This window comes from Drosophila sechellia, chromosome 2R (assembly GCF_004382195.2).
Source record: "Drosophila sechellia strain sech25 chromosome 2R, ASM438219v1, whole genome shotgun sequence".
NCBI classification, from domain to species: domain Eukaryota; kingdom Metazoa; phylum Arthropoda; class Insecta; order Diptera; family Drosophilidae; genus Drosophila; species Drosophila sechellia.
Genome location: NC_045950.1, coordinates 11,862,950 through 11,886,493, shown reverse-complemented (window position 1 = coordinate 11,886,493; position 23,544 = coordinate 11,862,950). Strand labels below are relative to the sequence as shown.

Genomic DNA, 23,544 nt, shown 5'->3' with positions numbered 1-23,544 from the left:
CGATGGCACACTTTCGCACAGATATGAAATCGCAAGTGGAGGAGGCGAGCGGAGTTGAGCGGAATTACACAATATTTATTCGAGCGGCAATTTGACTAAAAGTAATCACGTATCCGACGCCTCGCAATTACATAACCGCAGTGCGTTGAAAATAAACGCCCACAGACGCGAAATCTTCGACGAAGAAGTGCAGACTCAACGCAACTCGAATTGTTGAACTCCCCCCTATACCCCTTTTTTATACTCTGTGCTAAATGGGTAATGGGTACCACTGCTGCCATTGCTCTTTCTGCACCACAAACGTGACTGGCAAACAATTTTTGGTTTCATCGCCGCGGCAAAAGCCACAGAAGCCCATCGAGAGATTGCGATTGAGTCGGCACTTTGGGATAGGGTTTTAGTGGGGAAACCCGCATGGCATCCCATACCCATGCCATTCCATCCCATCCAACCCAGAGTTTTGTTTATGAATTTAACGAAGGGAAAATATTTATTTTGGCCATGCACGTTGCGCTGAACAAATTATAAAATCTCGTGCGGCGCGCGCTCATAAATCACAACAGCATTTACGTGCATCTCTTTTTCGGCATCGAGATCGGAAATTAATTGCCCGACATTTGGTGGCGTTTAAACGGGCGATTGGTGATTTTAAATATGTATGTAAGCCAAGACATTCCTCGCGAGTTTTCCTTGGAAAAATAGTTCAAAACGCTGGCCTTCCGCCCACCGACGAACCAATATTCGAGGGGCATTTCTGCGCCAAGTCTATTTCGATCGACAGCCCCTGCAGACAGACGTCAATGCCAAAGTCACAAATATCAAAAAAAATATATATGATTGGCGAAAGCGAAAGGTAGGGCGGCATCTCAATGAAAATTACTTTGCCTTAACCCCTGCTGACCAAACTGCAGCTCCAATTACCCCAAAAACGAGAAGAAAATAAAAGAATAAAACAGCCGTGTCCGTCCGTCACCGAAATAGTTGCCTCGGCCAAATGAATTATATACATTTCTGAAGTATTTTTAAAAGAAGAATCCGCCTGTGACACTTGCCTCTGTCCATTACGAAGGCTGACAAATTGTTTGTTGAAACGGGGTGAAATGCAAATGCTAAGCATTTTATTTAGTCTTTGATTAATTCATATCCAACAGATACTTGTTAGCTTGCCAGCCGAACGGGCTGGCGGCCAGGGGTCTTAACAAATTCATTCGGGTGTGTTCGCACAATGTTCCCAGCATCCAGGAGTCGAGGTGGCATCGAGCAGCCGAGAAGGAATCGAGGAGCCCAGGAGCCGGGCACTTTGTCAGCCCTAATTGCAGCACTTTGTAAACTGTCACCAGGGCAGGCCGTTCAAAGGGGGCGGGGCAGCAACAAGTGTGCCTCCTCCTGGAGTCCCCATTTTTTGATGGAGAATTATGGCCGACCGTCCTTTGTGTCGACTTTATCTGCCAGTTTCAATCTGCCGCCTGTCATTAGGCCAAGTGAATAGGGGATATATGCAGGCGAGATATGCTCTCCAATCATCCGAATGAGGAAAAATTTGCATTTCGCAATTGCATTTCGCTTAATCGCATTTTGTTAACCCATTAAAGCCCACCAATTATGCACAAAAGGTAATTACAAACAAAAAAAGGGGGGGAAAAACAAAGAGACAATGAAAATAGTTTTCAATTAATTTCATTTTGTTCATTAATGTTAAATCAAATGGCAAATCCATTCGCTGTCCGTCTGTTTCTGCAGTTTTCAGTCCGATAATCTTATTGACTGCATAATGCGTTCGGTCGATTGGATAGAACATATGTACATATGGTAGATATCTGCGAAGAGTGTCTTTAAAAATGACTACTTCTAAAATGAATGGTTCGATTTTTGGGCGAGAATTAAATTAAATTACCGCACAAACAGCAGCAGATTGACAAGCCTGTTAAATTGACATTATATATGCCACACACAATTTGTAGACAAATTGAAGAGGGCGATGGAGATGGGCGACTGATTGAGGGCTTTGTTCTGCGCACTTTGTGCGGCTAATTAAATAAATGCGTTGATAATTACGCTTTATTAGCTCAAAACAACTAATATGGCATTAACTATTCCAGTGACAGATTTAAAATTGCATTATTTTCACTACTTTTTTTCCCCCAGCAGATGCACTTTTTTTTTGTTTAGCTGTTATTTGTTCAATCGCCAAAGCCGTCAGTGCTTTATGCCGGGAGTTTAATTTATGGGATTTGCTTTTTTGATTGTTTCTATTATATCTATTATATCTATTATTGGCCATTGCCCTTAACAATCCCGCTTTTAAATCCGTTTACTTATCGATATCGAGACGGATAAAAACGAGAACTAAAAGCGGCAGTATTTGTATCTTGTGTATTCGCCCAAAAGCATCTGTTCTAAAATTTGTTCGGCTTCAGCTTTAAAAGCCGGTTTTTGACACACAATTTAATAAATATTTACCTGTCAAATATTTCATATGTCTATGTTGATTTACTCGAAAATCCTCCGAAAATAGGTGAACGCATGGAAATTAAATTTTTGGCTGACCGAAATGGCCATCGAATTATAATATCTCTGATTAAAATTTGCACTCGCATTGCATCTCACGTTTCTCATAGAAAGCATTCGGGAAATATTAATCAATTTTGTGCACAGCCATCGCACAATTATAAATCCCGTATCCAAGTAATCAAATTGCCGCATAAGCTCCCCCATTTGCCAGGGTATGCTGTGTGTTTGTATCTGCAGAATTTACATATTTTATTTGTGTAAATTTATGCAACTACAGGCAAATATTTGAAATTGCCAATTGAGAAAAAATGTCGATAAAAATTGCTCTGAATTAATACGCACATATGTAACCATAAATATTCGATTTATATAATGGAAAAAGAGTTTTTGGTTTATTAACGTGGGGTATTCCAGTGTGGTATTGAACTTTTTGGCAACTAAAAAATGCGACTGAAATCGTATCTGTACCTGTGTATCTGTATCTGTATCTGAATCTGAATCTGAATCTGTATCTGTGGGTGAGCGGGAGAGTTTTCCATGGCCGGCGGAAAATTGCCGCATTCAATGTCACTTGCACATCACTCTCTTTTTCTCTCGCACTTGAAAAGCAAAGAAAATAATCACAAAAGAAACGGCAACAATGCATGCAAAGTGTCACTTTTGTCAGCTTTTCCCTCGCTTCTTGTTTTGCCATTGCGCCTAGTGCAAAAATATTAAAAATATCATACAAGCACACACGCAGCACAAAGAGAAAAACTTTTCCCCTCCTGTTGTTTTTCCTCATTTTTTTTCCTACCACACGTTTTTTTTTTTTTTTTTTTTTTCAAATACTCAAGTGTTTTGATGCACTGACAGTTGCAGACGTGTGCTGGTGTGAGTGTGATTGTGAGTGAAAAACTTTTTTAGCTTTCAGCGCTTGATAAGCGCCGCGAGAAAATATAACAAAAAATACAGAATACGAGGGGAAAACGTGAAAAAAAGGAAAAAGTCGAGTCGTCGAGCCGTTGAGTTACGCCCATTTAGCACGCGCATTGCATTAGACAGACTGAAGAGCAACAGCGTCGTCATCATCAGCAGGGGATCGCGGGGCGGGCTTTTCCCGGTGGAGGGGGCGGGGCTTCCAGGCGGGAGGAAAACATGTCCTGTTAGCCGCAAGCACGAGCGCACACATGACGTCACGTCACGTCACATTGCATCAGTGCGGCAACGCTTAGTTGATAGGTTAAGCGACTAGGAGATACCCTGTAGCGCAATTAATATGGAGAGTGAACTACCCTACTTTAAATATTTGAGCTATAATACTGTATAATTCGATTATAACTCAATAGGTATATAAAAGTGCATTTAATTCCATATCATTGTGCTTTTTGCATGAAATATAATACTCTTTAGCTGGTAAATATAGACATGTACTGCAAATCAATAGATATTTGATTTAAATGTATACCATCAAAATGTTCTTTTATTTTTAGAAAAATCTTTCTTGAAAGCTATAAATTATACAAGAAACTATAGCAAAGATACCTTAAGTATATTAAATATATATACAAAGTTTGTATTTAATTCATAAAAGCTATTCTTTTAAATACATATTTGTGTTCCCACACCTTCGACCTCTTTGCTCAAAAACTATCCAATTAATGGTTGATCTCCACCTCGGTCACCCCGCTAATCCGATACGCCCGAGTTGGAGGCTGTCTGAAAGGTATTCAGAAATCACTCGGCCCCAGGCAGAATTTCTACTACTCGCCAGTTTCCCCGCACCCATTCGAATGTCCCCCCTGCATTTCCCCAACGGCAACTTCAGTTTCACTCAGCAAAGTTTAGTTTTGGCCCGGCCAACAAAAGCGCGTCTGTGGAAAAAGCCAAACAACGACAAAAAGAAGAAAAAAACGCCAAAAAAGAAGAACTTTAAGAGTTAGAGAGCGGGGGAGCCACGAAAAGAAAAAAAATAAAGACGAAAAAACGTTGAGCAGTTTGAAGTGTACGTGAAATTTGCATAAATGCGAAATCAACGCGTTCACTACTTGGCGCTGCCCTCCGCTTCGATTCCCCGGAGGAACTACCAAGCACTTTGCCACACATATGGATATGGATGTGGATGTGGATACGGGGACATGGGGATGCTGGGATACAGGGATACAGGAATGTGGAGGCCTGGCATGGCATTTGCATGGCTTGTTATTCCCCGACAGATGGGTCTGCTGACTGCGTTTTTCCACTCCTAATTTCAACCAACTTCTGCCAGTTAGTGGGTGAATATGTCGCTCCGGCTTCACTTTTGTTTGGCCCAAAGAGCCAGCACATCAACAGCAGAAGCAGGAGCAGCAACAGCAGGAGCAGCAAGATCTTTGGAGTAGTTTTCTTGGGCCTCGACCGACCACTTGACAGCCGGCAGTCAAATGGGAAATGGTATGTGGAAAATGGAAAATGGGATATGGGAAACGGAAAAAGCTGTTGCTGCCTCACTCGAGTGGCTTTTAATGAGCTGTTCCCTTATGCAGTTTATTAACGTGTTGAAATGGCCAGCTAACCAAATGCACAATGTTTGTCTGATTCCCGATTTGTTTAGAGTCTGCCGCACGTAATTAGTTGGCTCATTACAGATTGAAGCTGTTCCGTTTGATAAACAGATATGCCAGAATAAACACCACACCAGAATCTATGTTTCAAAAGCGATTCCAATTTCGATTCGTGCTGCACGGTGTTAGGATAGGCATTTGGAATTTGAGGAGAGTTGTACAAATATACGAAAATTTAAGAAAAATAATTCAATTGGATTATTTGCGTAGAATAAACAAGAAATTAACAGCATGGTTTAAGTAAAAAAAAGAAAATCTTTGTTTAAAAAGCGATAGTATATATCGAATATCTTAGGTTGAAAAGCTAGTGAGTTTCTTTGCTATTCTACTTCTAGCTACTTTCGCGCAGTGCATTTTAAAGCAACGTGCGAAATGGCCAAATCGAATTGTCGACCCCAAAAACCCCTGCTCCACCATTCCGCTTCGCTTTTTCCCGTACTATGCCCACCATAGCCACCATGACATCATCTGTGGCAGGCAGCAGCAGCATCATGATCACCACCATGGCCATCATCGCCATCGCCATCGCCATCGACTTTGACTGCTGATGGTTTCAGTTTGGCTTCGGTTTCGCCGTTTTTTCGCCGTTGTCTGCTTTCTACTCCACTCCACTCTCTGTTATTATTCTGGCTTTTATGGCGGGGGCCAAACTGCCAACTGCCAACTGCTAATGATGCTGTGTGCTCTGAAATCAATTTGATTCCTGCTCACTTTCTGCCTGGCAATGGGGTAATGGCAACTCATGAGCTGGCCGTGATTCCCATTATGCGGCTCTTTCGGCGACAGGAAATCGGCTTAGAGTGCCACGCAGAAGAACTCTTATAAATTTGGGATATTTTACAGTTTTTGCATACCAACCAGCAAACAAAACGAACACCACGCCCTCCGCTCGTTCCGCACAAAATGTTGGCCATAAATCTTTGGAATTACCGCATGCAAATTGATTTGTTGCTCTCACCCCGAATCAAATGCAAACTGCACTTCAAGGGGGGGAGGCCACCATCACCGGTCCATAAATAAATTGTAATTTGCCAATTGTGTGTGTAAAAGTTATGAGCGATAACTCGTTTTTTGACACTGCCCCAGCAATGGTTTAGTGTTTGCTCTCAATACCGACGTTTTACTGTACCCGGAAGCGGACTACATTGGTACGTGTCCCCACGGCTTTTCCAACCTCCCCGCACCCTCCCTTCAGAAACGCACCCATCCATCCACTGGCATTTGGTTATTAGTCATAAAGCTGCAATGGGATTGCCAACTGGACAACTTTGTTAATGATACATGGTTGACCAAGTTTGGATTTTGCTGGCGCTCGTTGTTGTTTGTGTGGCGTCAAGTTGATAAGTTGCTGGAGCAACTTGCCTGTTTGAGGATCAAATAATTTGTTTACAAATTGCTTGCATATGGAAAGTTTGCTCCGCTGATTGCCCAAGGCCGACCTAAAGTCCAAAAAGTGGGTCAGCTCCCCTGGCAGGATGAAGACGGAAAGGGTTTCAAGAAAAAGGAGCAACCTAATCCTGGGCCAAGCAAATTTCACCATTTGTTACAAGCTTCTCGAGTGGTTCTAAAATGAAAGTTTGTCAAAGAGATAATGTATGGTATGGAAAGTAAAATTGATATTGCCATAAGCAAACCAGAAGACCAATAACATTTTCTGAGAATTTTAAATATTACCAACTGCTACAACAGAAGCAAGTCTTTAAACTAGAAATATAAAATAGGTTTAAGGATTCTTAGAATCTATAAAAACTTGATATATATGAGGAATATAAGATTTTAATGATTTCTAACAGAAACCAATATGCGAAAACTCAAGTACCAAAATGGTGGGAAAACTTAGGCCATTTAATCTTACAGTGTGCCGAATCGTCGATGACGTTTTGTCAGCCGCATTGCATACTTGTGGCAAGAGCATTTGAGCCAGTAATTAGCCAGGACTCCAAACGGCGCCTTTCGCAGCGGAACTACCACGTTTCTCCTTCATTCCCATCGTTACGCTTTTAAACTGGAGGGAAGCATTGGTGTTTGCCTTCTCGTGTTGTTGCGCTTTTGCCCTCTTTCAGTCTGGCACTTTGAATCCGTGGTAGAGTTGGCCGCCTCCGCCTCCACCTCCGCCTCTACGCCGATCCACCTCACTCTACTCCACTCCGCATTTGTTTAATATTTTAATTAAATTATTCCCGTGCATGTGCAGTTGGTTTGTCGGGGCGTCTAATGGCCCAACTTCATGGCGTACAAAGTATTTACATGCAAATGCCGTCAACGTGTTACGGCCTGTGCTCTTGGCCCCTTACGCTTCTTGGCGGGAATTTGAGCCAGAAACCTGAATCCTGCAACCTGGACTCGAGATGGAGCCATTACCACCCGCACTTAACGTTAATTAAACTGCTGTGTGTGCTAAAATGTCTCTTTTCCATATGTGTGCGGATATCCCAGCTCCTCCGCCCCCTTGGAATACCCATTCCCCACCGCCAGCTGCTGTCGTTTTAATAGCTTAATGTAGTTACTTCCACTTTGAGTGTCTTCGGTGGGAAGAGAAAGGGAGCGAGCGAGAGAGGGCAGTTGCGGAGTGAAAGAGACGAAACGACACGGGGCAAATGTGTCTTTGCTAATAAAAAACACAACACTCAGCAAAATTGTTATGCAGCAAACTAAATCAACAGACTCCCATGTCCCGCCCACTTTTCCATTTTCGCCTGACCCCTTTTCTTTTCCCACCCCCTCCTGTGACGCACGTACAAATTACATAGCTATGACGGGGAAAAAAAAGTGCGGCAGGACATGGAGTAGGACAGGATAAAAGAGCATGGTGGGGGAGATGGGGGTAGTTGAGTACGGACGCACAGCAAGATGGGAACCCGTGTAAGCCACACTTACAACACGGCTCCATGTGCCGTTCAGGGTGCGTTTACAGCACTCACTGTGGCCAGGACGAGGGATGCAGCGGGTCCTTCGAAGTCCTGGTGCTACACTGAGTCTCCTCTCCGGGGTGTGAGTTTCTGTGTGTGCAAAAAAGGCGATATCTAACAAAGTTTAACTCGTTTTATGTCCAGCACCCTGCAGAAATGGCAGGCAAATGGGATATGATGGAATTGTTCGAAAGTTTGGTGGACACCCAACATTTATTGTGTGATATTCTTTAAAGGAAAAACGTTGGAAATACAACATATAATACATTTAAGTCCCTGTTCTGCTTATGTTAGATGTAAGTTTGAGAACTATATACGAAGATATCTGTCTTTACATTTCTATGCTCATGTTCTGTGCGCCTAAGTCCCCAGGATATCGCCCAGTTCGATCCTGCCCCTCAACTACTCTCCTGACTGCCTGCTGCATTCAGTCAGCCGAATATGTTGGCTCAGTTTGGCACACAAAACGACGCAGCAGCTTTTCCGCATGCAGCTGCATCTGGCAACCGGTTGTGGGTGGCACAAAAGTGGGGCAGGGCCGCTTTAGGGATTCCATGATTCGGGCTGGTAGGCAGGGTGTGGGGGGGTAACCAGGGAAGAGTCGTCTGACAGTTGGCAGGATTAGCCTGGACATGCCTGAATAATGTCTTTATTAGTGGCCTAAAAGGAGCAATCCGCACTCGTCTGTCTGCGTTGTTTTTCGTTGGTTTCGTGTGCGTCGGGGTTTTGATTTCATTAATTAGTCGCCTACGTGATATCAAGTATACGCCGTGTTATCATGATTATTACTTCTCGTTTCGTTACAGTCAGCGCTAAAAGAAGATGGCCCAACCACAGCTGCTGCAAGTCAAATTGTCACGTTTCGATGCCCAGCCCTGGGGATTCCGCCTTCAGGGGGGCACGGACTTCGCCCAGCCCCTGCTGGTGCAAAAGGTAAGTGCGGGGTAACTTGCCCCACCCACTTATATGAATATACGTATACATATACGTTTGCATTTCCCAACTGGCCGTCGAGTAAACATGTGGGAAAATCAGAAACAATTCGCTTATCGGACGATTGACAAATGGAATTTGCGTGTTCGGAAACGCTCTCCGAAAAATGAAATTAAATTTACGCTGGCAACAAACGCGAGAAGCGAATATTAGTTGGCCAGTTAATTTATTTATGTGTTTAAGTGCTTGCTGGTCTTCTTTTTTTTATGTTTTCATGTTAAAAATAAATCCGTTGATATAAGTTTCACTTTTTGTGGTGGCGTTTCCGTGCGATTTTTGCGCACGTTACCCAAAACAAATAAAAGTCGTATTTTTCCCAATTTTCAACAAATTTCCCCTCGCCATACAGCATATATACAACTATATATATACAGACACTCCGGTACATAAACACACACAAATGTATACAGCACTCACACACAGACAGGGACCAAACTAAAAATTTGTTAAACATTCATAACAGATCTCGAAACATTTTACATTTGTGGCGACACGCAACAACAAAATTTGCTAAATCATTTTGACAAATTTATGAGCGCTTGTGGCGCGAAAATGTCGAAGTAATAAATGAATACGCCTAGTTCTCTATTGATGTGCAGTGCGATTCGAAACTGTAAGGCTGTAATTAATTAATGCGATTTTAATGGATACATTTTCCATTTGGGCAAAAGTTATATACTTAGCAGGAACTGTACTTCTATCTAATCTAATTGTTGTTGGATCCGTTTAACGATAATATCGCTGAGAGTAACAAGCCCAACTCTTGATAAAGTAAGACATGAGCTAATATTTTAGTTAATCAAGTGGAAATGATATTCCCGAGACTTCGAAATGAAACAAATTGTGAATCATATAGCAAGGCCAAGGTGGCGACTTCGTTTGTGACTCAAACTCACTCTGATAAGAACCTTTGTTTGTGTGCGAGTCTAATCGGTAGCTAAACATCAGTTGAATTCTTATATGCTCGCATAAAGTCATAAAGAGAATTGCTTTACTTATTGGGACCAAAACAATGCCCCAATAATTCGGAATTATTGATTTGCGGCTTGATAGCTGAGGCAAAGTCCCCTGAAAAGAATTTGTAAATATTGTTGTTCGTTCGAAAATAACACGAATTCTGTGCGCTCTTTTTATCTGTTTGTTTTCGGCTTCGAGTGGGCGGTACGTGGGGGTGGGCGTGGCCAGCGCTAAATGCGCAATTTCTATTTAAACAGCTGTGGATTTGTGTCAATGCTATGCGGCTTCTCTCTTTTCCGAGCTGCACTGGGCTATTTAAAACAGAAAATAAATAAAACATCACACAGCCAGTGCGGATTATCACGGAATTGAGCTGTTTCGATTAATTTAAATGGGCTAAACTCGAGCACTTCTGTCAATTAACAATTATCAACACAGCCGCTTCTAGCCAAGATGAGTTGAGCCGCCTCGCGGCGGTGCGACATCTCCTGGCTGGATGCCTTTTGCCTTTCGAACACTTCAAGCCCAATTGAATTTGGAATGGCGCACTTAAGCCGCATCCTCGTCCGCAGGATTTTGCGTAAAAACTTTGCTCGTAATGAGCCACACAGGAAGAAACGTGTACATAAAAAGTTTAACTTTAATTAGTTATATTTATATAGTTCAAGCGAAACCTTAGCTTAAATCCAGTAAAAAGGGATTTGTCTTCTATTGCGTACCAATACATATACCACACCATTCATGATATTTTGAGGAAGCTAATGAAATCCCGAATATACGTAACATAGATCATTTTGCCCGTGAAAGAATGCCATGCTGATGAAACGTAGCTAGGCTATTTTTCGCCGTGCCGAGCTGAGCTCCTTGGCTGCCAGGACACAAGCTGTGCAGCGGAACTAAGCCCCGAACGAACTCGAATGAACTGCGCCACTCTGCCCAACTGAGCACTGGCAGTCGAGGGCTCTTCTACCTTGACAACGAATCATCATCTTAGTCATCGTCAGCATCCAATCATGTCAGCTTCCTGGCTCTTGAGCCAGTGCCAAACAAATTGGTCTCCTTTAAATGCTGCCGCAACTCATCAGGATGCAACACATGACATGGCCAGGAGTGAATCTACCACCGCTTTCATCGAGCAACAAAAACTGCTGGTTCGGAGTTGGTTGGCATAAAAATAAGCTACTGAGCTGCTTAAATCGGATTAATTTATGATTTCTCGCAGCGAGTTTCTGTGTTCAGTTCTCGCACCCCGTATACAGTATAAAGTCCTTTCCCTGTTTCTTCCCTGGTTGTCCGGAAGTCCTGCGCCCTATGTCCTGCATCCTGTGTGTGTTATAAGCCTTATGCCCACGGATTTTTACCCACTCTCGCATAGAACCCACGTTTATATATTTCATTATCAAGTGCAGGGTTCGTTTTGGGGCCACAAAAAGCGTCGCACAAAAGGCCAAAGTCAAATAAAAGCGAAAGCCAAGCAGCGCACAAATAATGGACCAAATAAGTAATACAAGAGCGCAAATTCGGTTGACTACAAATTTCCGGCTTTCTGACCAAAGCTCTCGGTCCACATACCATATCATAACAACCAAAGAGATAAAAAAAAAGCGCCAGTGTCGGCTATTAGCCAACTTAAAGTCTAGACAACCACGGGAACACTGGAGAGGACAGTGCATAACAAGCTACTGACGGCATCCAAGGCAACCGACGTGGCCGCCAGTCCCACACACATGATCCTCCAGCCCAGTATCCTTTTCCCGCCGAACTCCGCGTTTCGCTCATGCAAATCCGCTCATGACTCGCCTTTTTCGCTGCCCTTGCTAAAGGTATATCTGTTTTATTCCTTTAAGTTAATATATAACACTCACAACATTAACTTTGCTGTTTCGGGTGCGCTTCGTCACTACGTTAAATTTCACCAGCAGTGAAATCCTGCTAACAACCCTCAAATGATATTTAGATTTTATAAATACGTATTAAAAACAATCAACAAAAATCTTTTACCCAATTTGTGATTGTCTTGACATTTAATCGCTCATGAATGGAACTTTCTTTTCTGGAGAAGTGTATTCAAAACAGTTGACCTTCCTCTCGAGATTTTTTCTGCTTTCGGTTCGTTTCGGTTCAGTTTCTGTTGTGTTTTTGTTCGTTTTAAGCTTGTTTGTTTGCCTTCCCCGGTTGGCCATTAATTATTTGACTCCTGTCTGGGGGCAGCCTTTGTGTTGGTAGCCGTGTTTGCCTTTGTCTTTGACTCAAACGGAGGACTTTTCATAACTCGCAACTGCTCTTTCATTTCGAGGTATATCAGTGCCGTTTGCCATGTTCTACTTATTTTTTGGCGTACCTGTCGAAACAGGGTATCAATTGTTTGCTTTTGTAAATTCTCAAGGTCTTCGTTCTTAGTGATTTATGCAAGTGAAATAATAGAGGCAAATTTCCTTTGCTTTGATTACGGGCTCTTGTGTAATTGAATCAGGCGGAGGCGACACCCTGCTGTGGTCTCCACTCTCGATTCTTGACTCTCGATTGCAGTTTGCAGCTGCTGATTGAACTTGCACTTTTCTCGACCACATCGTCAACAGATGAGGGGCGAAAGTGGGGAAAGTGCATCTCGGTCTGCGGTTGCTTTCAATGCACTCGGACATTTTATTAATTGAACAATGCCTCAAGAGCAACTGTTGTGCCAGCCTATTAGAAGCCGAGACATGAAAATTGCATTTGTGCACTTGGCAGGCAATGTAACATTGTTTCAGAAAGTTACCTTGGTTTTGACCATGCCCAGGAACCACAGAAGTGTGCTGATTATGGGGCCATAAGCCGCACCTGATCCACACGCTTTTGACTTGAGTCGCCGGCTAATTCCACACCAATTGCCAGAGCAACGTTAATTGAATTAATAAAGAGATAGTCGGCCGTTGGGGTAAGCAACTTCTCTCGATGCATTGCTGATTTCCCGTGATTCATCTCTGTCAGTAGCCAAAAGGCGTAATTGATAAAAGTTAAGCCAGCGAAACAAAAAGGATAACCAGACAGTGATTAAGTGCCTGGCTGCGTCAGCGCCGCATTTGATTGATTATCAATTTTACCGGGCCCGCTTTAACGGACCCATGACTACTGACTCCGCACTGGACGCCATGGACATCGGTGCATGCCACTGCCACTGAAAGTGCAGCGCATTGCCAATTTAAGAGTGCTGAAATTTATTGAACGAACCCCATATACCCATAAACCTGGCTGCTTCCTCCGGTAGCCCCCATATCCACTTCCGCTCCAGGGAATCGAGTGGCACTTCCGTTTTGTTTGAAGGGAGTTCGAGGGGATATGAGTTCGTGAGCCAAGCCAGATCATTTTGTATCAAATGTTATTTACATTTTTGTGGGTTCAGTGATCCTCTAACTTTTGTTAGGTTATCAAACGATAAATATATTAAGAACTATCTTAATAGTGTTTGAATCGATTCACCTCTTTAATTGCATGTTGCACTTTTATAGATCACTGGTAATGTCTAATACTACCTTGCGTCATATCTTTTTATAAATGCACTTCAGTTGTGATTAGCTATAAATTCATTTTACAATAAAGCTTGGTATCAAAAATTTAATCTTTATAGTCTATCCAAATTGGGTGCTGTATAATTGCATTTAGTCGGTGGCTTAATAATGATTAGCAACTTGTGTTACTGTGATTCGTGTTTGGACTCCGCATTTTCATCCGCCTCACGTGCTCATCTCTCGTGTGGTCAGGTAGTTGGGAGTATCTTTAGTCCCTTTAAGTTCACTTGCACTTCATTGCACAAATTCTCTGGCTGATGTTGCATGCTCCAGCTACCTTGCTGCATAATAGAGAAGATGGAGGAGCAGGAGGAGCAGGAGGAGGAGGAGGAGCAGGAGGAGGAGGAGGAGCAGAAGGAGTAGGCCAGGCGGGAGTCGAAGCACGTCTTATTTAGATTTATCCTGCCTGCTACGCTTCAGTTGAGTTGTCGAATTCGTGCCTGCTGGTGTGCGCCTGTATCTGCCGGTTTTCCCTGCTCCTTGCCTTTTGTGTGATATCTCTTTCGGGTTGCTGGCTATATCTTTAATATATTATTGAATATTTTGTGGCCTGGACCGGAAATTGTACTAATGTCTAGCCAGTGCGAGCCACATTCTGCATCCTGATCCAGCCCACATGCAAAAGTCACATAAATTTCAGCTCCTTTCTGCTGCAGACTCCCATTCTCCTTGTGGCCTAATCCTTGCGCTCAGCATCGCCGATTGTTGTACCGACTGCACAAGAAAAGTATCCCGCATAAGAAAAGTTTGCCGCTGCTTGCGTCCGCATCCCTCTCCTCAACCCCCTTCATCTCATAGTGCTATCTCTCGCTGTTGTCCTTGCTTTTAAGTTGCATTTCAGCGAGCATAAATCCTTCAGTGGAAAATGCTCGCTTCGCTGCATCTGGAGCACACACATATCCCGACATTTAGCCTGGGTCCCAGTTATCGCAGAGCTGTAAGCGGAGAAATTATTGGCCAAGCTCAGCGCGCTGCATTATGTGCGCCATAAATATTTATAACTTCTAAGCGTAAAGAGCAAACGCTTAAAGCGGAATCGATTTTGGTCTGCTTCTGGAGTGGCACGGACTGGAGCGGCCACTCTTGAAGGCACCGATTAGTCAGCTAATGGTAATGCTTGGCGACCTCTTGTTACCTGCATGGAAACGATTGGGAATGATTCACTTCAGGTAGCCTTTGTCTTTGTTTCTGTCCTCCAATCCTCAAATTAATGCCTCTGAGTCACTCCTGCAGCGCGGACTTTGATTCGTCATATAAGAATGGATATTATACGACATTCCAAATCGATTCATGAAAACGTTTACTATTTTTAGTATAGTTTAACAGCATCTTCCGATAGTTGGTAAAGTTCGTAGACGATTCCTTACATTGTTTATGCTGCGTTCTATGCTTTTATCTTGCCGAGTTGCTCTCGAGAGTCTGTGATTTAATTGTTGCTTAGTGGATTTTCACAGCATCAGCGCTGGATAAGGGCAAACCAAGCGGAAACGGAAATTGCGCGCAGCGCACACTTATCTCTGGCCCTGGTGCTCGACCCGCACTCCCGGTGCTCCTGGATATCTCACTTCCTGTGCGTGTCCGTGTGCTTGAAAAGGATGTGCCCGGCGCAAATTGCGTGCTGCGGCGTAATCGAAATAAATTATGAGCTGCACTTACATTGCGGCTGGCTCTCGGGAGCCGTGAGATCCGGATTGAGGGCTTTTAGCACTCCAAGCGGCATTTGTTTGGCTTTAATTGGCGACCGGCTTAGGCGGCGACAGGAGAAGTTTGTCCGGCAATTAGCGGCAGGTAATGGCTCCGCCGACATATGCTATTATTCGGGTTATTACTTTATTCCAACCTATTATTTCCGTCCATGTGGCCCCGGCGGGCAAACGCATTTGCCGTAAATATATGTCATTGATTTGCAGTTAAGGAGACGGAGCTCCGGATCGATGTCATCCCCCTGACAGCCATTACGCATCAGTGTCCTTCGAAGCTGACTCTCCATCTTCGTGTCGTGTCGTCAGGCGCCTTGGGGCCATGATATATTATGGCCTGTCGCCTTGTCTTGTTTATTTGCCGCACTTTGGGGGAAAGTGCGGGAAATGGGATGCTTCTTTTTTTTTATTGTTATGACGCATATCTGCTCGGAGAAATTGAGACGCTCTTGATTTCCTGGTGATTTATTGTCCATCCAAATTGATTGAATATTTACTAAACGTCTACGGCATCGTCGGCTAAATGGTTTACAGCTGCGCCTGCTCTCCATCGATCCCAAATTGAAATCGATTGGCGAGAAGTCTGCAAAAAAGTCAATTTTGTTAATCAACACGAACGACTTAATCCAAATTGAATGAACTCGAACCTGGGAGCGTTGCCAAAGCGGATCAGCCGCTACACATCATCCGGGCCAAATGCGAAAAATAAAAGCGGGCGCAAATTTACACATTTTTCGCATTTCTGCACCAGATTCCGCCCCGTTTTTCCTCCGAATTTTCCTCCGTTTTTCAGCTACGAAACATTTGCCAATAAGTGACTGAAGCGACCGAACTGAACCAAACCAAACCAAACCAAACCATACCAAACCGAACCGAACCGAAACAAATGTGCTCAAGGTTCAGGGCTCAACGAGCTCAGGTGAGAGTTTGCAGGCCTAAAAAAGCGAAAATTGAAAAACGCAGCTGCCAGGGCCATAATAAAGCCCCAAAACACGCAGCAAAAACCGAGAAAAGGGGAGTCAGCTGCGGCCACTGAACTTCAGAATACTCTAGGCAGGTTGGAAATTTAAGTTTTATTTACTAAATCAATTTGGGGGAATATATTTAATTCAATAGTGATAAAGCCAGTGGTAAAAATATAATGAGATATCAACAGTTGGCTCTAGAAAACATTAGATTGGAACTCAATACTTAAGTTGAAATAATTCTTATTTCTTATTCTGTATAGTAGCTAATCTAATGTTTAATCAGATCAACTTGTGATATGCTTCATAAGATCAAATCTTTTAGGAATACATCTTCAAAGCAATGCCGACTTATACAACATAACATTAAAAGATGATGGTTCAGAATCATGCATACAGGTATAAAAGTGATCTGTTTACAGATTTCTAGATTTCAGATTAGTCCTAAGCTCCAAATTACTTATCATACTCATCATAAACCCTAAAAGGGCAACCTCTTTGGGAGATCTACTTTGCATTGCAGTATACAAAGCAGATGTAAGAATCGTAATATCCTTCGAAGGGAAGGGCATGTACACACACACACACACAGTTCCTTTGATAAAGAGAGAGGGAGAGAGTGAATTGCGTTTTGTGGACGGGCCAGTGTGTGTGCGGGTGGGCGTGGCACTGCCCACAGCCAGCTCAGCCACGCTTGAGGTGATAATGTAATAAGCACTTTTTATGACCCTGCCGGATTTAGACCTAAAATTCCACTCAACTCGGAATCCGAAGGGCATTGTTCTGTCTGTAAAGTTCGCTAGATTTTCGACGACCAACAGGCACATCCGGAAAGTTAGACCCCCCCACCCCGAAATCCCTCCATCATCACTCCACCATCCTCATCCGTTCTACTGTTTTTATTGGACGGCAAGGATTTAGATTCTAGCCTGCAGTTGTTTGGGCTCAGCTGAACATATTGTCTCGCCATTTCCATTTTTTTGGGGGAGCAGGTCTCTACTAATTGGTGGCATTCACCATGCTCCAAAAAAGGGGGCTCCAAATGGTCGTTCGTGCAGGTGCGAAGTACAAGGGCATATGGAAAATATGAAAATTTAAGACTTACCGCCTTTGATTTTGGTTTGTTGCTGGATTTTTGCCTACCTGTGGAGAAACTTTAAAGTTAATACTAGACTTATAAACATTATATGTGCCGTATTACCTGTCTTATCTGCTTCTTTGCTGATCAAATCACTGGTTACACTCACATCAATCACTTCCCGGTTTTGTTTTGAACTACTTGCATTTTACACTCACGAATTAAAGTTAATTTAACAAATATGCACTTATCCATTGAAGATTTGTCAACAAAACAAGATCAGTGATGAGCTTTTCTAATCCTAGCGATGACACGAATCAACTATCGGTTAAGCACTGAGCTGATTAAAATGCATGCTATTAATTTAAAATTGAAACCAAAAACACACGTTATCTATTTTGAACTAATTTTTGGTAATTGCGTTTTCAAATTAGCCAACTGCAATTCCGACACACGCTGCCGAAATTAACTTTTTCACCAGCATCGATTGCCACGCGATGCCTGCTCCCCCCATCGATAAATAATCGATGACTTGACTAATTAGTGCAATTTTCACGTTTCATGTTCGCAAATATTCAGAGTTGTATTTCCACGGGTATTAAATTGAACAAAACCGTGACATATTCCACCGACCAATTGGCCATTAAGTGTACCCATATGGCACAATGTGTTTTTTTTTTCGCATTTAAGAGTCTTAAGTGATTAAGCGAGCGAGACGGAGTTGTAAAGGGACATGCATCAAACATACTGTCATTAATATAAAAATGAAATTACCTTGTCCAGCACCAGATGCCATTAAAAAAGGAACGGCAGAAGGAAAAGCGCTCGGACGGGGAAAATAAGGACGAAAGTGCCGCCCACACGGTTGTTTGTTGTTGCTGTGCATCATCAAATTGAAAAATGTCAGCGATAGAGAGGAGGAAAATGGGAAATCAGAGAACAATGCGGCACTGGACAGGTAAAACGCAAAGGTAAAGGTAAACTGCCACGCCCCGGGGGCGTTCTGTTCTGTTGTTGTCCCTGTTGCTGCATCAACTTGTTGTTGTTGCTATTCTGCTGCGGACGCGGCCCAGTTGCATTGACAATCGACAAATGAGGAAAGATAATGCAGGCATTAATCTTGCTACCAGCAATTTGTCAGCGTTGCTCCATCCCGCTCCATTCCGTATTGTCATCTCTTACCGTTCGAGATGTCAGCTGCAGTTCGAGTTACTCGATTCCAGGGGCTGCCTGTTAGGGGGGTCTAAAGTATCTCACAGTGAGAGTATTGCACAAGATGTTATATGAGTTTATGTTATGGGTTTACAATTTTGAGGTTAAGATCTAACAAATGTAATGTACCCTTCTGAAAACTTAAGATTTCCTTGCTATGTTATGTAGTTATTCATCTCTATATTGTCTGAATTATTCATTCTTCGCACAAATGAATAGCCCAATCCCTGTCGAATACTTCGAGCGACCGCCCTGACATTCCGAAGTCCGAGAGTTGGTCCCTGCCTCTTCTAAACGCTGGCTTCATCAATTAATTTACAATTTGCCAGACGTTCGTGTCCGCATGCACAGTCTCCAGCTTCAGCTCCATCTCCAGTTCCAGTTTCAGTGGCTCGTTCTCGTCCTGGCCTCTGTTATCCTGCGCTATGCGGTCAGCTTGGCATACTTTTTCTATTCCACTCGTGGCCCGTGGCCCACTAATGGCCATGTCCTTGCATCCTGGCACCCGTTCCACTTCACCCATTTCGTCGGGCTCTGCATCCGTAAATTGCATTGCTTGCCAACTTGTTGAAAGGCGGAGCGAACTTAAATGCTTTTCAATGTTTTTCCATGCCGTGGTACCCACTTAAGGTCACAGATAGTTCACTGGAAAAAAGGGAATTGAAATACTTGAGAAAATATATCGCACTCTTTAGTCACACCAACTGTACTTCGATGTTACTAATATATTATATACTAATATATTAACTTGCCTATCGAATGGAATCAGTTTTTCTTTATGTGTAAGGTAGACAGTGGCGTTGTGAACCCCATTTAATGGTCACAATTTAGCTTTTAATTAGATCGGCAAATTTGTTTTCGTACCATTTTGCTCGCTCGTGCGGAGGACGAATGCGGAATACGAATTCGAAGTTGTCGGGAAAGTGCCGCCCGTTTTCCGCCCGGAATTAGAGTGCTTACGGTTTTTCATTTTAATTGTTTTTGTGCGGCGAAGATGGGGCCCTTTGGACCCCCATCCTCCCCAGAGTTCCTCTGCCGTGTCGCTGATTTATTTATTTCTATTTGCTGTTATTTAGCTTGTTCTTGTTGCTTTTTGTTCTTTATATCATTTTATTCTATTTTGTTTTATTTTATTTTATTTTCTTTCACTTCATTTTATTTTCCGCCAAACCAAGCGAGCGCAATTGCGGCCGCTGAGCGTCTGCCCCCCTGTCCCGATTTTCCCCATTTTCCGCCCCGCGGAATGCCCCTCTGCAGCTGTCTGCGTGCCATGCTCTAGTTTTCTATTTTTGCTTTCCCGGCCGTAATGGCAACCTTAATCACGTAATGATTTTGAGCGAGTGAGCGAGCGGCGCGGGTGTCCAAATTCCGCCCAACCCGCAGCTTTTCCTACTCCACCCACGATTTTCCTGCGATTTTCCTCCAGCTCCTTGCTGTTTGCTCATTCATCGCGGGTCTTGTTTTTTTATTCCGCATTTCGCAATTGGCACAAATCTCGGCACTCGCCACGCTAATGGCCAAATGCTGTGGCGCTAATTGAAATTACATTTCTTAAAGTTAAATATTTAATTGAGAGCCGCCAAGCCGAGCGGACATCATCAGTCGTCCGGCGAAGGCTCAAAAGTTGCTCGAGTGCACACAAGAGTGTGGGAAATTGGGGAAAAGTTTTGGGGGTGTGGGTTTTGGCGATCATTTCCGAAAGCCTTCCATCTGGAAACTTGTGCATTTAATATGAAAAGCCTTTAAAAGTTTTATTGAGTACGCTTGTTTCAGGCGAAAGCGTAATAGAAACTAATGGAATACTGTGACCCAATTCCCATATTCAATATAAAAACCCTACATGGGTTTTATATAAAACAAGAACTCAAAATCCCTTATATTGGCAGATCTAGTCCTTTAAACAAGTATTTTCCATTTAGACAATGTGTTTACTGAATGACCCAATTAAGAGATTTCACTTGACTATGCCCTAAATGCTATGATACTTGGCCATACGTAATTTTAATGTCAGAATACTATTAGTTATTTATTTCATGATAAAGAATGTGTTTCGGTAAACATGAATGTGTGTTTAAAACTGTCCATTCCATAGTAGTTTCCCCTTCTGTTTGGGACAGTTTTGTGCAGTTCACTCCATCCTCTTGGATCGATATTTCGGCGCCTTTCATGTCAAATCCCCGGGGACAAACTTCATATCTGTGCCTCAGCCTGGGCTTGTTGCATTTTCCCCTGGGAAATGAGAGAGGGGACTCCGGCAGGCGGAGACCCGAAAAAGAATGACGATGTGGCATGCTTAGAATGCCCGACACGAAAGCGTCGCCAAATCCTAATTGCATTTGTCTGATTGCACCCGTTGCAGCTGCAACTTCTCCGATATCTGCAATGCTGCATTTCGAGAGGCCTATCCAAAGTGGAATAGCTGTAGCTGAAGAGCTCGAGCAGAAGCTGAAGCTGGAGCAGGAGCTGGCTGATGATGATGCTGATTCATTAAATTGGTTCCCTGCTCCCCTTTCGGCCTTATGACAGGAACATGTAAATGCCATTTACTGTTTCCATTTCGAATTCGGTTTCTGTTGCCCCGCCATTGTCTTGTCATCGTCATTGTCATTCCCAGATCGCAGGACTGGTGGACTGTTCGATTTGGGGGACTGGCGAGGGAGGGGCCCAATCGAAATTCCATTTAATGTAATTTGAGTGCCATCATTCATGCCTCGAATATCTGTGGCAGCAACGGTTGGTGGAGGTGGAGGGTGATTTTTGGTTAGCCTGAGATTACGTTTAACACGATTTCACGGCTGTCAGAACTGCGTCCAGGATTGATGGATGCCCGAAGAACATATCTGGCATTTCCAGGAACGAGATTCCCAAATATCTTCGCCGACCTGCTCCTCTTGGCACTATTAAGCCATCATGTGTAACTGAAACATCAAACAAGCAGGCATTTCCTGCGCTGCCATAGAGTTTATTTAAAGGCTGACCCAAATATGCCAGACTGCAGTCCAGTTGCAGTCATAGATACCAGATATGTACCATGTACACGAATGCAGATACTTTGGCAGCTGACTCACATGCCTCGCATTTCGACACGTCCGTCGGCAGTGCGTAAACAATGGCCCAAACCATTGGCCACCATCGCCGGGAAATTGGGCGAGTTGCTGCGTGGCGGGAAATGCGAAAACACATTGCGCCGCCCAGCAGGTAGCAGCAGCAGCAGGTTGGGAAAGTATCTCGTTCCCGAAAATTTCCCAATCCACTGTTAGCTTGGCTCTACCATCGTGTGGCCCACACGTCTTGGTTATTTCCCGCAGCCAATTTCGGGCTTCATTAGAAATTTCCCCGGACCCGCAGAAAATATAATTTATGCATGCTTCTGACACAATACACAAAGGGTTCAAGGCAACCGCAGCCACAGCCAGCTGAAGAAATAACAAACGGATTGGTTGGTGGTTCGGGAATCCCGAATTGAAAATACCCAGTACTTGTGATATGTCAGCTATTCAAAAAATCACGGACATTCCCAAACATAACAAACATACGTTTTTCCTGCATAAGCATTTTGATTTCAAAAAAGCATGCTAGTATCCTGCTTCATTTCAAATGAAACAGTAAAGATAGGGCATCATATTTACGAGCAGAAAGCGCACTTAATTCGCATTAATCTACTGCAATTACCAACAGCATACCCTTTTAATCTCAAATTACTGGGTGCAATCAGCAACAAACGACAACGTCGACGCTGACGACACTAATTAAAAATGTTGGCCAACCCTTCAAATGGCCCATGCGGCGACTGACAAGCGCAGAGCTCTCTGGTCAAAACCAGGAGCTGGAGAACGGTGAGGAGCAGGAGGAGGTGGGCAGGATCTGGAGCTGCGGCTGTGGCTGAAATTGAAAAGCTGGCTAAGCTCCTGGCCGCAGTCAGTAGAAATCCGCTAAATTCCCAAACAACAACCCGTCGCACAAAAACAAACAGCGCGGATTGTGGGTGGGGCAGGACACCTTTCGACCTTGCGAGCGGCGGCCCATTGATGATGTTGTTAATGGAAAAAATCTCAACACCCTTTCTCGCACACACACAAACACGCACACAGTCACAGCAGGATAGAGATGGAAATCTACTGGGGGACGCAGCCAGAGCGAGATGGAGCCAAACAATGGCGCGTAATTTTGCGAAATTTACATTCCTTAATTAATCTTGTTTGCGCTGCGGCAGTTGGCAGTTGTCTGCGAGCGACGAAAACCCCTTTCCACCGTCGCCCCTGCTGGGTTTTTGGGGTTTAATCCGCCGGTGGATTCGCCTCTGGGGGCAACTAACACCAAGCCACGCTAATGACATTCAAGGCACAAGATGTCAGCCGAGGTGGAACCAGCACACATCCTGTAGCTACTATATACATATATCCTGCCGCCTTATTAACCCACATATATATATTTGTGTGCGGGAACTGGATATCCCGTTGCCTAATGAACCCTTCTTGGCCCCGGTGTTCTGGATCAGGTTCAGGTCGCTCCACTCCACTCCGCTCCGCTCGCTTTAATCAACAATTTGCGTACGCAGGCAGCGCGGACATGTGACATTTATTGAAATTCTAGTTTATCCTGGCAAGAGGAACCCGCGGCATCAGCTGAGAGCAATTTAAACTCAATTTCCAGACTGAGACGGAAAGTAGAAACTGGTGCCGTAGTAAATTGCTCCACGTAGATGAGCCGCCAGATGAGCTTGTGTGAACAGCAAGTGGGGATGATTAAATTGGATCCGAGATGGGGGCCTGCTTAAGGAAACTATCTTAGCGAGCGCACCAACTGGTAGTTAGCGATAGAAATTAAAAGTAAGGGAAATCACAAACCTATTACATCAATTTGTTCGTGTACATTCTGAAAGTTGCAGTTGAACACTTTCCTCGACGGACCATAAAAAGTAGCAGAAATTACAGAAATGCCATGCGTGAGTGGGCATCGTTTAAATTGTATCTCGGACTGAAGGAAAACCTGTCCCCGAAGTAATCAGCGAATCTATCACAAGCTCGTGCGTGAGCGGCACTTTCACCTGGACTTATCTTAGCTTAGCTCCGCAAATGCAATTGGCAAT

The 23,544-nt window shown here is 43.7% G+C and overlaps 1 protein-coding gene across 21 annotated transcripts in view; it reads left to right on the top strand.

Moving 5' to 3' along the window:
* LOC6609327 (PDZ and LIM domain protein Zasp) overlaps positions 1-23,544 on the top strand; it is a 54,568-nt gene that overhangs the window by 4,755 nt on the left and 26,269 nt on the right. For all 21 annotated transcript variants that reach the window (XM_032716186.1, XM_032716188.1, XM_032716185.1 and 18 more), the window contains exon 2: positions 8,809-8,935. In XM_032716186.1, coding sequence (XP_032572077.1) covers positions 8,825-8,935 — 111 coding nt within the window. In that variant the 5' untranslated portion in view covers positions 8,809-8,824. The remainder of the gene's footprint in view (positions 1-8,808; positions 8,936-23,544) is intronic.